We start from the raw sequence: 18,240 nt of genomic DNA, 5'->3' as shown, positions 1-18,240 counted from the left end.
TATGGTTTATAGACACTGGTGTAGTGTTCCCACTGTCAGGTCCAGATGGTCTTTAACCTTTGATCAGGAGTGTTTGGGGACTTGGGTGTTACATAATCTATGCCGATTTCTTTTCCAAGGACAGATAGATAGTTGAAAAAGGGTATTGTAGAGTCTGACCTGAAATTATAACATTGTCTCTGCAGAATATTTTATAGAAACTACTTGAACTTTTATAGAGTTTATATTTAAATGTTTGTAATACATATTTGTGCAAAGGTTTTGCCAAAATCCACTCATCCAGATTACACATACTCTGAACTTCACCTCCATGTATCCACCTTCCATATTTTGGTGTGACTTAAGACAGATGTGGAAGGATGGAAAATGAAATTATCATTGCCTGTGATGAGTTAAGTCTAGGTAAATGATTAAATTGGAAGAGGTTCAGTTGTATAGGTGTTTCTCCATTCAGAATTAATTTTAAATTTTATTTTAACAAAGAAATTGGATTTATTTTGCTGAATATCTCAAATACAAACACATTACAATTGCAAGAATACACAAGGCACTTGATGACAAGCCAAAAAACTTTGAATTCAGACTCTTCAGGCTTGTAAAAACAAATCAATGAACTTCACAATAAAATTAAATAGAACTTTTATTAGACATAGAACATCTGCATGAAAAAGTATTATGACACAGGCTATTTATTTATCTTTTCATGAGGCAACAGAACTATTGTAGAGCTCATTACCAACTTAAATAATGAATATTGCCTCAATAGCCAACAGAACAAATTATAAATGCATAATTATGTTGTGAAAGGTCGATGATGTTTTTAAACATTTTTTTGCTTTTAATGAGATCATTGATGACAGTCACTAAATGTAGATCATGGAAAATTTACTGAAATAAATGCACATGAATTAGTATCAACAATTCTACAGACAGAAGACCACAGGCTCATATAACTCTCCAATATATCTTGTATCACACAAAGAAATATTGTGATGCATAATCTAGCCATTCAAGTGGTTTTATATCATAAAGGAAAATAAAGACAATGATAAAATATAGTGTTCAGTGTTTATTTTAAAACTAAAAATTGTTTTCACTGTTATAAATGAAAATACAAAAACTTCTGAGACTGATTACCAATGGAAGAGAAAAAATATGATGGTCAAGATGTCACCTTGATGAAGAAAGTCATCTTCAAAGTGAATTACTGCATAGTTTTGCCCTTTGATATATTATGGCAGTTCAGGTAGTGGAACTCTTTCTGCCTAGATGATCTTATTTCACTAGACTAATTTGAACTTGGACAAATAACTCCCCTTTGAAGAGTATAACTTGCACTTTTACCTCTTTTATTTATATAACTGGAACTTGAGAACTTTCTTCATGTAGTTGTCACGGCCTTTATTTAATGCAAAAGTTTAGTATCACATCAAAAAATAGAGATTCATATTAGAAACGAGGGGTTGGAAGATAAAGTTTTTCCTGAGATACATTTTTCTACAAATGAGAGCATCCTTCACACATCTTTGAGTAACTATTAAGAATTAAGAACAATCAATTTGTTTGGAGTTCCATTAGTAATTTCACTTTTATGTTATTGTTATATATCTCAATGACTATTAAAATGTTATTTCATCCTAAAATTGCTGCCATTGTTTTCCAGCTTTTTACCAACTAAACTATTGAATAAAATTAGTGAATATCAGGAAAAATTGAAACTTATTAATGCTGTAAAAAATAAACATTATCCCCATGATATCTATTCGCCAGAATTTGAAATATTACCTTGAGTGATAATGGCAAGTACATTTGTAAATCATGCAGTAAGGCACAATGCAATGCTTTGTTTTTTAGGGTAAATATACCGCGCAAGGTCACATATTTAGTTCCCTTGACTACAATGAAGTAGTACAGTGAATTCATATCTGCCTTCAGATATGTTTTGGCAGACATGCTGTATATTATAATGTCCTCCAACTCCTTTACCAAGTGAAGACACCTGATAATTTAGGAGAAATATACACAATAGTGTTCAAAATTTTTAACCACTAAATAATACAAAATGTCAGTTCCCCAACAGTGAAAGTACCACACTTTCTTCCCTGACTGAAACAAGTGAATGGAAAACAAACACTCGGAAGACAATTCACATTTGTATTTACACTAGGTGAGCATGAATGGGGGCAATGAACTGGAGCAAAGTTCGCACCTGGCGCAAACAGCAAGCTGCCTCTATGCACAAATTCATTTTTGTTGATCAATATACCTGATAAATGAATTTGAGTATCATTTACAAAGTCAAAGAAAGCTGTCAATCAATGAGCAGCATGGAGTCATAAACAGCACTGTGTAACTGGCCCAAACTAATGATGGCCACTCAAAGAGTGAAAGTCATTTCATATTGGTGTTGGGGCAAGAAAACTGTTGAGCACACTCGAGTGCCAGCCTGTTTAATGTTCTCCTCGGGTGAATGCAACCTAACCAGAAAGGCAGTGGTCAGAACCAGGCTTGCGTCCCACAATATTCCCCCACCCCTGCATCCAATCATTCAGTGACTTGCAAATAAATTCTCATGGCAATGTGAACACACAACTGGAAATTTCATCTGAACTAGAAAACGTTCATTCGCTCGTTCCCCTAATGCTCGCCTAGTGTAAACGCGCTCAAAGAAACGGCGTCGACTACGCGCCGAGTCGTTGGCGCGGGGATATCTCTCATGCATACGAACGGGGGCGTTTCACAGCACTTTTTCCTCATACTCTCCGAGTCTTTCTGACGTCTTTTTTAAGGGAAGAGGCGCGGGTTGAACCTTCCCATGAGGAGGATGAAGCCACTGGGGTTGTGGCGGACGAAGTAGAGGAACGGCCGGTCGAAGCGCAGCCTCGGAAGCACCACCCCCGACCCCTGCGGCGGCCTGGGGATCCTCGCCTGCCGTGGCCTCAGCGCCAGGGGCAGCTCCCTGGCCGCCTCGGCTGCCGCGAACGCGTAAGACTGCTCGTCCAACCCCCCGCCCTCCTCCTCTGCCCACGCCCGGGGCGATCCGCGACCGGCCGTCGATGGCCAATCCTCGTCCTCCTCTTCCGTCTCGCCGCCGGCCCTGCCGGTTCTCTGCGCCGATGGGTAGGTCTCCAGGTGGCGCCTTGAGTTGCCGTCCTCCGCGCACACTCCGAAGGCGGTCATCTGGATGGCGTCGGAGAGGTGGAGGCTCCCTCCGAGGCCACCGTCGAGTCCCCTCAGGTCCGCCTTGCCGCCCGTGAAGAGGTCCTGGAGGCCCATCCTGGAGAGGGCGCCCGTAACGTTGAGCACGGAGCGGTGGGCGAAGCGCGGGAGCTGCACCTCGATGGGCCCGCGGGGGACGGCGCTGCGCAGCACGGAAGACCACGATGCCTTGCCGCCCTTGGCGAGCCACGCCTCGAGGCGAGCGAGACCGCCGGTCGGGTCGTCGGACACGGAGTGCCCGTGGCGACCGGGCAGCACCAGCACGGTGCTCACCTCCCCGCCGCCGTGCCGGAGTTCGAGGGCAGTGGCGTCGAGGCCGGGGTCGTGACCCGCGAGGAACACGCCGCGCCAGACGACGGCCGGAATGGGCACGAGGCGACGGCGCCGGCGTCCCATCGCCGGCACCTCGAAGTACATCTCGCCGTCCGAGCCCGAGCTGGAGGCCCGCTGGCAGTCGGCCTGGGGAGGAAGAGGGTGAGATAATCCATAAATCACGTCATGACATCGAAGCAAGGGGGGCGGGAGGAAATGCCCCCCGCCGACCGAGTTCGGTGGATGGTATCGATCAGACGGATATCCAGCATGCGCATCCCTGATGCCGTGTTTCCCTTCACCACCTTGATGCCGCCTTCCGGTTTTGGTTACCCGCTGGGATTTGTGCAGCAGAACAACTTAGAAATATTCAAAGGTGCAAAATATTGTTCCTTCTTTCGGAGGGTTTGAATTTCCTAACGGTCCCTTTTCGATCTCCTCCTCTCCCACGATTCCTTCAGGGCCACGGAAATTTGCGCCAATGTCACGCAAAGGTGTCCGGCCAATGCGAATTTCGGCGGGCGCTGGAGCGAGAGAGGAACATCCTGCTATCGGATTCCCACCGGGTTTTCTCAAGTAATTCTGACCCAGAAAATGTTAAACATTCTTTTCACTAGGAATCAAAGATTTTAACAACATTAAGCGTCACAATCATATGGACAATACTCATATCGAACTGAAGATTATTTTACTACAAAAGCATGTAAATATGAAATAGGTTATGCGAGGAATCAATGTTCTCGTCACTCGCAGACAGAGGATTAAAATTCAAGGTAAATATTTTAATATTGAGGGAGATCCCTTTTAGGAGAATTTTAAAAATATTACAAACCCCATCATTGATAGGTCGGATACGAAGAAGCAAATTAAAGAGATGTGTTGCGAATGTACTCGAATGTACTTCTGCTGTATTTTCTCCTCGTAAGTTAAGATACAAAATGTCTTAATCGAAGTCGCTAAGGGGGCATTAGGTTCTTTCAAGGATCTTATTGTTTTGGTAGCGACATAGGATGGGGAATTCAGCCGACCCGGTTCCATGAACGCTGCTTAATAGGGCATCCCCAATTGTGACTATTAATGGTACAGATGTTGATCGGAGAGAGGATAATTGTTATGTGATGGTTTCCAGGCAAATCCACCGCCACAATCCAATCAATCATGATGGGGGCATCAGTTGGATACCTCGAGACAATGCCGTTGAATACATGCATGCGTACATACCTCGAAGAAGTTGGCGGAGAGGGCGGCAAGAGGCGGGCGGAGTCGAAGGGAGGAGCCGCGCAGGTACTCCGGCACTCGTCCCCTCGTCTGCCACCGCACCAAGTGATTGGTCCGGCGACGGATCACATCGTTGACATCTTTAAAGTCCACCTCTTCTACGTGACCTTCATAGAAGGCCTTGGCCCTCGCTTTGTAAAACTCCAACAAATGGCCCTTCGACTGTGGAAGGAAATAAGACAAATTTCAAAGAGGCAGGAAGCGATGAGGCTGGAAATTTCAAGGAAGGATCTGATTCATTATTAAATATGTTTGAAAAAATGTAAATCTGTTTATCTCCCAAAGGAATTGATCTTGCGTCATGAAGGGGAAATAGATCAACCGGGAGGAGGAATTGCAAATGCTATGATAAAATTACGAGCTTAAGATGCTTATTTTTAACCGAACCAAGTGATATATAATTGACTATAAACACAGCAATCGACGCTAAGGTCGGGTTGATAGGTGATGGTAGAGTTCACCGAGTACTAAGCCCGACGGCGTGTGAAATTCATACATCAAGGTAATAAGGGGGACCAGTTCCTTTCCCTGGGGCGGTTATGCCGGCCCAGGAAATGGAACTGTAGGCCCCGGTGGCGGCGGGGTAACGTCCCCGCCTACCAACCTAGAGGTCGCGGGTTCGATTCCCGCCGAGGTGGATTTTCCTCCAGCTAGGGCTTGGTTGTATGTGATTGTCTTCAATGTAATGTCTGTAATATAAGGGATAGGTGGAAGAAGGAACTACAAGTTTCAACCTCGTCCAATTAAGTCGATAAATAAATAAACACAGCACACATATGGTTTCCCAGGAAGATCCGAAAAATCACATAGCTTTAGCTTTTTACAGTGTGATTCAAGCGACACGACAAGTGGAACCTAACTTAACGAACACCGCGGATAGTGATAATTTCGAATAACGAGCAAAAATATTGTGCCCAAGAATATTTCGTATAACGAGTGACGCGGAGAACCACCGGGTGGTTACACGTTTGTGTTTAGCACAAGTTACACTAGTTTAGTAGAAGCACCAAGTGTTCGTGCACAATCTCCACTGTGCATGAAAAGTCACAAATAGCAGTTTAAAAATTTCCCCAAAGAATAAGCCGTAAGAAGACAGTCAACATTGACGTAATACCTGTATTAATGAATAATATGTCGCCTTTTTAAAAAACTTCGGGTTGGTAAAAACAAATGTCTCTCGACAGATTTCTTGTACAAATGAATAATGAATGTACAATATATGTATATATACACGTATCGTAAATTAACTAATTACTTCGATTCTTTTTTGTTTTCTATGAATGAAATTTACATCCTCCTCGCATTTGCATTCCTCCCTCATTCTGTCCAAATTAGAAATTAATATATTCAGGCATTTTAAATCTCAAGTTTGGGCCTTGGCGAGTTACCTAATTACAATGCAGTACTGTGTTAAACGCGAAAATCTATGGTTAAAATTTGTGAATATTCACCCGAGAATTATTTTATTTTCAACCTGCTCCAGCTAGCAACTAGTCACAGGTTCTTCATCAGCTATGAGATACCCTGCAGCAGAGTATTCGTACAGTTTAGATCCACCATGTAAAACCGATTGTGACAAAAGATTCCTCTCATACATAGTTAAAAATAATTACTATTGGCGTAAATACATGGATCATCGCAATTAGGTAAGTAATCCTGCAACCAAATAACTGGCTATCAGCAAACGTTAATGCCATGTTAAGCAAAGAAGTCATGGGTTTCACCCGTCCTGCCTCGGGTGCCTTGTCTTTGAGAGACTGATGAACTGACCGCTGCGCAAACCTTACCTTATCGCTGTAGAGTTCCCTGACAAAGGCAGCCGCCGACACTCCCGGACTGGTGATCACGGATTCCGTGACGTTCTGCAGCACGAGGTGCGGGTTGAAGGTGACGACGTCGTCAAGATGTAGGAGGTCATTCATCTGCTCGGAAGTGGGCCCACGGGCACCCAGGAACACCATGGCGAGCAGGGAGGAAATGGCGAACGGAGACACGACCAAGCTGCGCGTCTGCACGCCTCCTCCGTGAGTGCCCCGGATATTCGGCACCGACTGAGACGCACCGGTGACCTGTGGGATAAGTCGAGCATTTTATTGCATCACGAGAAGTGAAGTGAGCATGGGGTTCGAAGATGTGTGATCCGGTGAAACCCCTATCCCCCAGCACTCTTTACGTGCATGCAGTCGCTGTTTGTGAAACTCTGGGGGAATGGGTTCGTGACATTGCCTTAAACATTCGATCGCGGACCCATTTTACAAGGCCAAAAATCTATTGAAATCATAATTCCGTCAATTTCTTCGTGTAATGCTCATCCAGGGCATTCTGATGGCGAGAAATCTGTTAAAACTCTGTTAAAACGCAGACTTTGACTCCGGTGTAACTGGCATGTTCCCTTACTACAGTTTCATAATAATTCTAATACGATTTAGGAAATCTCTGTAAAAGAAGTACGGCGGAGCATTTCTCCGTCGTCACTGGTTGTCAGCCTAATTATGCTCATGCCTGTACCACAGAGGGTTTTAACATATAATTGTATTTCTCAGCAATGAAATCCTCACAAAATATTCTTTACGTGATTTTTATTCGCACAAAAAAAATATATGCACCAAATTTATATTCTTTCGTGACCCTCTTTGTTGTAATCGGGAGCCAGTGTTTGGAAGAATGATGTAAATCATTTCAACCTTGTAATCGAGCTCCTGTCATTGCACATACTGGGGGAACTCTACTTTTTGTCATATCTGGTCGCCTAATTAATTTAAATTGGCTAGTTTAGGAGATATTTTGGCTACAAGGGAATTTTCGATCTACTCTGACTGAACCAAGTAAATAGCATTTGGTCATACATCTCTATAGGATTATGAGTTTGGTCAAGAACCCCATGGCCGCTCGAATGAGAGCTTTAATATCGTACCCCAAATGGAAACTTAACTAGAAGTTAATTTTCTGAATACTTAGGAACTCACGATTTGTTATGTCAATGGGTTATGGAATGGATTATGGGGTGCTTAGTTTCCTGAAATTTTTTTCTTCTCCATGTGATAGATTTGAAAGTAAGACGGGAGGGGAAAGAAAAACACCGGAAAAAAGTTCATTAAACCTTTAGTAGTCATATGATTTTTCATAGTTTAGTTAGATAGTATAGAAGATTTTTCATAGATCAGGTCGACTAAACTTTACTTTAGAGATTCATGCTTTTATTTCGATTTAAGTGGTGATCTGAGTTTATAGCACTGAAATATTAGAGTTAGAAACTAAACCAATTCTTAACTAATTGTATCTCTGAGCAACTTAATTCTCTCTTAACCATCCCTCCGATTTTTGTGACTCCAATTCTTCATGGGTGTTCTGATTTAAGGCCGTGAATTTATTTCACTCCTATTATAATCCGAAATTTAGCATAAAATATTTATCTTGGAATGGATTTTAAGTATATCGCATTAATTTGACTAACTTATATTGGGGATGTTTTGCAATTTAATTATTATGAAATATAGTGTTCGCTTCAAAAAGATAAAACAGGGAAGGCGGTTTAGGAGATGGGGCGCAGAAGCATTAACTGGATTGAAAAGGAAGGAGCATCAGGAAGTTGTAGAGAAAATCATGAGTGAAAAACAGAATCGGGTACTATCGAGGAGAAGATGGGAAATATTAAAAAAAGGATATCAAAAGCGGAAAAAGAAACTATCATAGGAAAAGAGCAAGAAAACCATGGACTAAGGACAAGATGATTAGAAATATATACTACCTTGATCAAAAAGTTCCCGGAATAACAACCGTGTGGCGCTCCCATCGTTCCGATTTGAGTTCTGTTTTTTTTGTTAAATTGGTACATCTGTTGTTGATATTCCCTTTAAATCTTAGTGTCATAACTTGACATTTGCAAAAGTTACGTAGCCAAGAGTACATCTATCTCTGTGTGTGTTGGCGATTTTTTACAATTTCAGAAATGGATTTAAATTTGCAACAACGAACTTGTATTAAATTTTGCGTAAAAAACGGATTTAGTGGCGCACGGACGTTGGAAATGTTGGAAAAGTGTTTCGGCAACGATTCTCTAAAAAAAACGGTCGTTTACCAGTGGCACGAGCGGTTCAGAAGTGGTCGTGAGTCAATCGAAGATGATGAACGCAGTGGCAGACCATCGACATCGAAAGTCGGTGAAAAAATTGATAAAGTAAAAGAAATGTTGGTCAATAACCGCAAATTAACCATCAGAGAAATAGCGGAGGACTTGAACATTGCCTATGGATCCGCCCAAGACATTGTGGTTAATGATTTGGGTTTCCGTCGTGTAGCAGCAAAGTTGGTTCCAAAAGACCTCAATTTCATGCAAAAAAGAGACCGTGTTGACGTCGCAAAAGACATGATTTGCGAGGCTGAATCCGATCCCACATTCATCAAAAGGATCATTACTGGAGACGAGACGTGGGTTTATGAGTACGACACGCAATCCAGACATCAGGCAAGTGAATGGCGTTCACCAAATGAGCCGAGACCAAAAAAACCACGTCGTTTTCAGTCAAAAAAGAAGGCAATGCTGACGGTTTTCATGGATTACAACGGTGTAGTGCATCATGAATTTTTGCCAGAAGGCCAGACAGTAAACAAAGAGTATTATTTGGGCGTTATGAGACGTTTGCGTGAAGCAATTCGCCGAAAGAGACCAGAAATGTGGGCAGAAAACTCGTGGATTTTGCACCATGATAACGCACCGTCGCACAGTGCTATCATTATTCGTAATTTTTTGACGAAAAATGCAACAAATACCATCCAACAGCCACCGAATTCACCTGATTTGGCTCCCTGTGACTTCTTTCTGTTCAATCGAGTTAAAAAACCATTACGGGGAACGCGTTTTAGCAGCCGAGAGGAAGTAATGGAAAAATCGCAGGAAGCACTGATGGACATACCGAAAACCGAATATAAAAAATGTTTCGAGGATTGGATCAAGCGCTGGCATAAGTGTGTTGCAGTCGATGGGGATTACTTTGAAGGGGACAATATAGATTTAGATGAATAAACTTGTATTTTTAATTTTCTGAATAAATTCCGGGAAATTTTTGATCAAGGTAGTATGAGATAAGAAAATGGAAGTACAGAGTTAGATAGAAGGAAGTATAAAGAGTTAAATAATAAATTGAGACGGGTAAGAAGTAGGGCAAAAGATGCATTATGGAAGTCAGTGCAAGGATATGGAAAATTTTCAGGGGAAGGGTGAAATTAGTGCTCTAGACAGGTAGATTAAAACACCGCTGGGAAGTAAGAAGGGAAATCTGTATTAACAGTTAGAGACAAGTCGGGTAAAACCATAGTTGAACCTTAAGGCCATAGGGGTAGACAACATTCTCGCAGAACTACTTATAAGTTTAGGAAATTGTAGGATTTGCAATTGGCGGATGAACAATGTTATAAAACACAAAACATCAAAACATAAAACATAATTTTCAGTTGAATTGGTGGAATTGCATAGCATCTGAATTGTGATTGCAGTATTGTAGATACCATACCGTGGGGTAGGCAACGATATTAAATAGACAATGTGTCTTAGACGTAACTTTAGGAAAATCTGCTAGTAATTGTTTAATCTTAGCGAAAAATAACTTAAGACTCTTACTTGCGAATATAGGGAGAAGGCCAAGTCATTGCATAGGTCCACGAATAGTTTGACGTCTGGATCGATAGATGATGAAGTGGCCTCCAGTCCCACGTTTCCAGCAGGCGCCGGAGGGAAGGCAGGCATCAAGGGCGGCACCACTGAACCTCCGGGTGTGACCGTGGATGCTTTCGGGGGCTTGTCTGTGGATGACGACACGGGGAAGACCGATGGCTTTTGGCTGGGGGGGACGGGCTTCTCCTGGCCGAGAAGGGGGGAGAGGCCGTTGGGGTCAGGGAGATCGTCGGGGGATGCCGAGGAGTGGGAATCGTTGATGCCGTCCGCCTGCGGTGTGGGGAGGAGCGTATAGTCCGGGCGATACGTCGTCGGTTTGATTGCATCGGGTGAATTCGGATCGAGGTCATTATCAGCGGAGAGTGATGTATCGCCTCCTAAGGCGTCACCCAACGGTGTCTTGATGGCGATCTCTTCAGGGCTTTCTGCTTCATCGGACGTGGTCTGTTCACTTGCTCCCTCCTCTATCTTCGAATCGTAATCAGAGGTCGGGGCAGGGGTTTCGGTTTCCGTCGATGGTTCTCCTGCTGCCTCAGTTGAAGAATGGATCGAGTCATAGTGATCCGCGGCTACTGTTGACACCTTTTCGCCATCGGCCGCTTCCTTCTCTTCGTCACCGTTCTCGGCGTTCTGTGAGTCAGACGTTGGTTCACTATATTCATCCTTCGGCGAGGACGGCTGTTCATCCGGTCGTTCGTCGTCGGCGTATGCGCTCAGCATGGGGTCGCTCTCCTCAGCCGCTACCTTGTGCATCTCTTCTAATAGATATTCTTCACCCGTTTTGTTGAGTATAGGTTTCACGACAGGTGAAAAAATGCTCACTGTCGAATGCTCCTGATTATTTTCATGTGGTGCCGACACCTCGATTGGCGATAGACCTTCAGTAGACTCTTCAGAATTCATTACCGAGGCGTCCTCCGAAGGTTTTATATTTTCGGTTGTGGCAGAGTTATCATTAGTTTCATCGCCGGCGTCATTCTTCTCACTGCCACCAGTCTCTAGTTCGGAGTGTTGTTCTGTTGCTGAAGATTCGAATCCAGTATTAAAACTGTCGGGGTGCTTCTGAGTACTTCCATGTAGTATCGACTCTTTGAATGGCGAGAGACCTTCAGTAGATTCTTCAGAAGCCACTACCGAGGTGTCCTCCGAATATTTCACATTTTCGGTTGATGCTGAGCTAACAGTAATTCCATTGACAGCGTCGTCTTTCTCATTACTACCAATCTCTAGTTCGGAGTGCTGTACTGCTGTTGAAGATTCAAATCCTCCATCTTCACTCATCACTTTAGTGGCAGTATCAAACCTATCATCATTATCAGAGTTATTCATTGACGAAACAATATCTTCTTGAGCGACCTTGATAGGAGTACTGTTTTCTCCACCTGTATTTTCTGCATCGGAACTTTCTGTTGAAGATGCCGCGGAGCCATCTGAAAAAGATATGTTATCCATCACGGACGTATCTTCTCCTTCTTCCATTGTAGAGGTGTTATTAGCGTAGCCATCACCACTTTCGACTGTCTCGTTTTGTTTGTTTGGTATTTTTATTGACAGTGTAGGACTGGTAATTTTGGAAACATCTTTGTCAGGTTCCTCAGCAGAACTCACAGTGACAACATCTGTTTTTACAGAAGAATCTGTTGAAAAGCTATTACTCAAGCTCATTGGGTCGAAAGTTGTGGGGATCTTCTCAGTGAATGACTCCGTGGAAGAGTAAGGAAATGAATCCGTTTGATGGCCAATATTTACTGGTTTCAGGGATACGACGCCATGCATTCCGTCTGTCGACGTGGACTCTTCACCCGACATAGCCACTTTATGATGTGTGTGGCCAGCAGGCGTTGAAGTCTCTTGTGAAAAGATTCCTACGTGTGTCGTTTCCGTATATTTTTCTTGATCCTCACCTAAAGTTGTTCCGTCTGGACTCGCAGTTGGTGGTCTCACTGAATGAACCGGTTTTTCAAATGGCTTTTTTGAAGTACCCTCTTCTGAATCATCGACAAAGTCCGAAACTTGGGACAGAATACCACTCACAGATTCCGCTAGTTCATCTAGTAGGTCGCTATCTTCTTCGTCGATTTCCTCTCCGGAATCAGTGGCTTGGTCTTTTATGTTACTTATCTCAGTCACTCCAGATCCTAGATGCTGTGTAATAGTGGTTTCCTCTTCGCCAGTAAGAGGAGGCATGAGGGAGGCTGACGGATCCTGAAACTCTGATTGATTCGGGTCTTTTGTGTCATCTTGGATGGCTACATCTTCCATTTCTGTGGTGACTTTTAGATGGCTGTCTGCGTTGTTAAACGTATCCGAAGAACCCATCAAACTGGAAAATTTATCTGAAAATAATCCAAGCAACCCTTGAATTTTCATGGAATCCTCTTCTTTTTCGTCAGACGTGGGCTTGGAAGTCTGGTTGTAATCAGGGAAGTAAGCTGACAAATCCGCCTCTTCGGGAGGTTGGAAGTCGACTGTGTGTGATAAATTCGGAATTTCATCTACTTGGTGGTCAAAAGACGGTGGATACTCTGTAGAGATACCGATTGCCTCGTGAAGTGCATCTTCAATGCTAAGAGTTGCATCAGTGTTTTCATTGTGCATAGTTACCACTGGGTTATTAGTTTGCTCAGAGTGGTGGTGCATAGAGGAAAGTATAATTTCGGGAATAGGATCCGGAAAAGGTTCGGATTCCTCTGGCAGTTTTTGATGAATAACCGATGGGGGATTTTTGTTCGTAAACTCTGCATTATCATTTAATCCACCCGTCGTATGTGCGTAATTCTGAACAGGCTTACCCTCTAAGGTTTCTTTACTTCCTTCGCTGTCTTCATTTGAAAATGCTGGAATGCTGTCGTTTACCTGTACCCCCATCGTCTCATTCTTCGAAATCGTTTCAGGATGTTGGGAGAGCGTAATTTTGCCGTCCTCTCCCACAGAACTCTCTGTTTCTGCCTCTGTCGTCGTTTTTTCGCTGAAAGCCAATGTTAATGCTTCAACGTCGTCCATGACGGAGGTAGATTGCTGAGATGCAAAGTTAGGAGGTGTTGAAGACATTTCGTCTCCCGGCGTGACGGAAACATCTGACGATGAGTCGGAGTTCGATGAAGCGTTTTCATTGCCAAATTCTTCAGAGGTCATTTCGGCGCTATCTTGAGGGGATGACGGCATTCCGGTCTCTTGAATTCCGCCGCTCGCTCCACCAAAATTGACCTCTTGCGAAGTAGTGTTGGCCCCCTCAACTTGAGAGCCTTCGTCAGAGGAATCGGTTGATCCGCCGATGCCCTCACTTCCGTACGAAGACGAGGAGGTGTTTTCCTCGTGGCTCTCTTCGAACGCGCCCTGCTCCGCCGGCTCGGGTGAAGACGACGGCGGCGGTGGGACTTCTTGGACGACGGCCTCCACTTCGACCTCGCCCTCCTGCGGCTCGGATCCGTTCTTCTGAATCGAGGCGAGCAGTTCCTCCGCGAGCACCTGCTGCACGTTGGCGACGACCTCCTCCTGCGGGTCGCTGGCCGAAGGCGAAGGCGGGGTGTTGGCCTCCAGGTCCGCCGTGAGGGCTGCAAGCCGATGGGCGTCGTCTCCGCCCGCTATGAGGCTTTGGATCTGCTCCAGCGTCATCAAGCGCCGAACGAGCTCGCCTGACTCGTCGAATGTGTAGAACTCGTACCGGTCCGGGGACATGAGGGCCGGGGGGCTGCCAACCGGACGTTTGTCCGTGAACAAGGGGCTATTGGCAAACGTTTCTGACTGCTGGCTGCTTCCGGCTGCGTTATCAGCGTCCGCGTGTTGCCCCGGAGACTCGGAAAGCAATGCCGCGCCACCGTGGCCAAGATCCATTATGACGGAAACAGACGTAACCACACTGGGAAAAATAGAGAGAGTTATTAGTTCCCGAGGAGGAAGAAACTATACATAATATTCAATTTCCACCACAAAAAAATCGATTCAAAATATAGCATGCTAAAATATTGGCTTGGTTTCAGCGCAGAACCTATTCACATAGTTCACTGGTAAGCTGTTGAGTTAAGTCAATCAACGATACATCCATAAGCATAAAGTTGCATAATTACCGGATGATATTATTGGACTTAAAAATCTTCTCCATAATAAATTAATTTTCCATTAGTAACTTGGATGAGAGAAATCATTATCGCTCCGAATTCACAGAGAAATGCAGAAAAGATCTGTCGCCGTTATGTATTCGGCATGGGTTGCTGTATGACTACAGTTTAAATTGAAATAGTTTGAGGGAGAAATACCTGGACCCGAGGACTCTCCTTGTCTCGTCGGAGTCGACTTCATCGGGCAGGGGATCTTGCCTGCCCGTTGGAAGGGCCAAGGCCGCCAAGCCCATGAGGGCCAGCGTGGCGATCAGCCGTTGAAGCATGTCGGCGAAGCTTAGGCCGTTGTGTGATCAGTCGAAGGCGTCTTCCAGGGCTCCCTGCCACGGTTCCCTTACTCCTATGGAAAAGAGGTGGGGGTTTACAATTTGTCAAAATATTTATGTAATTTTTCATCAAAAATTAACAGTAAAATACTTTTTGTGAAAACTCTTCTGTTTTTTATAGTAGGGAAATGATATAAAACACGAAGAAATACTTTGCTTTTCCAAATGTGCGACGCAAAGTCTTTGAACTTGCTTCGTGCTTTCAAAATGGATCTCCACAAAGTATCGACCTCAACGATCTCTCAAAGGGAATTGATATGTTTCTGGCCTTACTTTGTTAAGGTAAGTCAATGACTCTATTATGGTTTTCCGAAGATTTTATTGCCCTCAGTTTGCAGTTTCATTACTTCAACGTCATTTAAGACCGGTCTCAAATTATGTCGTCATCAAGAGGTGAAAACATTGTTGAGAGATTGAGAACATCTGTACGCCTTATGCATCTGTTGATGAGTGTTAGGTTGCATTCGAAATCACAAAGTAATTGAACCCCGGTATGCGTTTTTAGCATTTGGGACCTGGCTCAGATGCATAAAAATCATGAAATATATAAAATATTTAGAAGACATTCTTAAAAATTGCGGTAAACGAGCTGAGTATTACACGATAATTGGACGTCTAGGACGGGAGCCATGCATCTTGGGGTACAAAGATTGCATTCGAGGCTTATCCTCCATCTAGGAGAAGCACTAATCTCAATTCCCCCTCTGATTGCGAATGTCCTCGCACCAGCTGCCTCTGGCTCCCTTTGCGGGTATTGGAGTACATTAAAGCCGTTCAGCGGATTTAAAGGGACGGTCGAGGGATCAGTTAAGTTGCAGAAGCCTCTCACGAGTCTGACCTGAACTGGAAAAGCAGACAACTCGTGCTCTGATATGGGCCAATGATGCGTTTGTGCCTTCCATTCGTGCGAATTGTTCATATATCATGTATATATAGTATATGTGTATATATACATATATATATATATATGTATATATATGTGTATATATACATATATATATATATATATATATATATATATATATATATATATATATATATATATATATAATATATATCATGTATATAAATTTCCGTTATTGACGCCAAAGTATCGCGCTTCTTTCAACCACCATTCAAATTTGACAATCCTCCAGCCTCTGACCATGTATCTTTTCGAAAATTCTGCTTAAAGTGTGTTCATGCCTTTGTACGTACGTTTGATATAATATTCGTTTTTGATGGTTCTGAACTGATTCGCTGATATTTTCTCTGAGAGGTGGGGGTTTAAAGATATTATATCGAGTTGATCCATTTAAACGCAAGCCATTAGTGACACAGGAAATGTTCGCTGGTCCTAGGGCATTATTATTTTGTTAGTGCATGATTTAACAAAGTTTATAAAAAAGAAGGTTCACTTCCTCCAAAGAAATAACCCTATCACGGTACCACACACTCCACGGTAGTATTCACTCCACGAAGAATATGCAACATATTAATTTCCCGGCATGCATTGTAGCAAACGTTTATAGTATGAAATAACGTTATCTTTGACTCCTTCATTGATTTTGGTACCCTCATAGGCCCAGAGAGGAGCGCAATTTCATTCCCAGAAAGGGGTTCCAAGTTCAAATTCCAAATAATGTATTTTTCCATGAAATTCCATGAATTGCTACAATAAAAAATAGTTTTCCAATTGGAAGAGCAATTCCGACGGATATAAAGCCATAGCTATCAACCCGAAGGTTGGTCGGATAGGTGAAGGTAGAGTTCAAAACAGTACTAACACCGAAGGTGAGTGAAATTCACACATAGGGGCAAGCAGCCAGTTTCTTTCCCGGTGCAGCCTGTAGTTTCCCAGGAAGATCTTGTACTAAAAAAATCACACAGCTTTGTTTTAGCTGACGGTACCCAGAGGCATCTACCAGGAATAGAAACCGTGCCCTCCTGTCCATCCGCGATATTTATACATTTAAATTTAGGGCAAATTAGCTATAACTTCTGCACAAAGACTTGTCTAGCCCTGGACTGAAACTTTGTGTTCATTTGCTTCATAGCCACAGATAATTGCTACAGATGTAAATATGTTTTGAAGCTCCCCTGGAACGGCTGGGGTCCTTCAACGCTTCTTGTTCCCTGAGTGAAACGCTCTCCGCGGTATGGTGGAGATGGACGCATTCAATCCATACGGCGCGTCCCGTGGTCATCGAGGAAACCATATCAAGAGGTCCGGTACGTGATATTACGACACCAAAAAGAAGAGAGATGCGGGGCATGGAAAATCCAGGCGATTGCAGGAAACAGCATGTACGCAGTGAGGAAGATACGTGAAATAGACGGAAAACATCTGGAAACTGTAATTGAAACGTATCGATACACAGATGCGGCTTTGGCAACGATATGTCATTCTCCTGTGCCGCTTTCCGCTCGTGTATCCCACGGTGTCTGAACGTGTTTCTTTTAATTGAATGAGGCGTCGCAACTCCGGAACGATATATTTCCCAACCAGCACCGTTCACACAAAGGTCCGACACCGACCAAATTGGGTCTTCATCCGTCCGTGGCGCTTTGTTTTGTTCCCCTTGATCGCGGGAAAGGCAAAATTCCCCACTACGCTTTTGTCCATCAGCCAAGAGCCGAATGTCGCAATTTCGGGCAATAATTTCGGAAGGGTTGGCCGGGGGAAGCGTTGACTCTGCACGCATTCCATGTGGCACCGTTTTCCATCCCAGCGCTTCTCTCCACGGCGGAGCACCATTTGGAAATTCGCGCGCGAATGGCAGCATTGCCGAGATTGCGTCTCGTCGCCTGATTGTTGGGGCTGGAGGGCCTTCCTTCCGACGTACCTTCGACCCATTACTGCTCCTTCCTCTTCCTGCTCTCACCCACCCTTCCCAATCTAAATGCACCAAAAACAAGGGGTTCGTGTGTCGCACTGAGGCATATCTGTCTTTAGAGAGGGGAATAATAGTCCTACTAGCCAAGTCAATAAAACGTGTTTGCACGTGAAAACTTGAATAACGATTCAACGACGTCGTAACCCGTTGTGGCTCATTACTGGTGTTAATGCTAAAAAAAAAGCTCACGTTGTCGATTACGCATCTCTTCCTAATGGGCAATTAAAATAAAATTTTAACCCAGGAACACTCAAAACATTACGTCTAAAGATTCTCTAACATTTCTTTTTATCCAAAACAGCTTCAAATAACTGATTTTTCGTTCATTCAGTAATCATTCCACTCCCCCACCGTCATTGGATTACTATGAGTAAATTAGGAAGATATGAAAAAATAACTTATTACGATCCGCATATAATGTTTTATTTCAAATATCCATC

At 43.6% G+C, this 18,240-nt stretch overlaps 1 protein-coding gene across 1 annotated transcript in view; it reads right to left on the bottom strand.

The window, feature by feature from the left end:
- Nucleotides 1-506: 506 nt before the first annotated feature.
- LOC139694231 (serine-rich adhesin for platelets) overlaps nucleotides 507-18,240 on the bottom strand; it is a 42,146-nt gene continuing 24,412 nt past the window's right edge. The window contains exons 2-7 of the mRNA XM_071592675.1: nucleotides 14,737-14,938; nucleotides 10,427-14,339; nucleotides 6,597-6,878; nucleotides 4,753-4,971; nucleotides 3,048-3,678; nucleotides 507-2,972 (exon numbers count right to left, since the gene is read on the bottom strand). Of these exons, the coding sequence (XP_071448776.1) occupies nucleotides 2,785-2,972; nucleotides 3,048-3,678; nucleotides 4,753-4,971; nucleotides 6,597-6,878; nucleotides 10,427-14,339; nucleotides 14,737-14,864 (5,361 nt within the window). The 5' untranslated portion in view covers nucleotides 14,865-14,938 and the 3' untranslated portion in view covers nucleotides 507-2,784. The remainder of the gene's footprint in view (nucleotides 2,973-3,047; nucleotides 3,679-4,752; nucleotides 4,972-6,596; nucleotides 6,879-10,426; nucleotides 14,340-14,736; nucleotides 14,939-18,240) is intronic.

The sequence above is a fragment of the Hetaerina americana genome, unplaced genomic scaffold (genome assembly GCF_022747635.1).
Source record: "Hetaerina americana unplaced genomic scaffold, ioHetAmer1.1.p SCAF_5, whole genome shotgun sequence".
Taxonomy (NCBI): Eukaryota; Metazoa; Arthropoda; class Insecta; order Odonata; family Calopterygidae; genus Hetaerina; species Hetaerina americana.
Note: the sequence above shows the minus strand (reverse complement) of the source record. Positions and strands in the feature narration are given on the sequence as shown.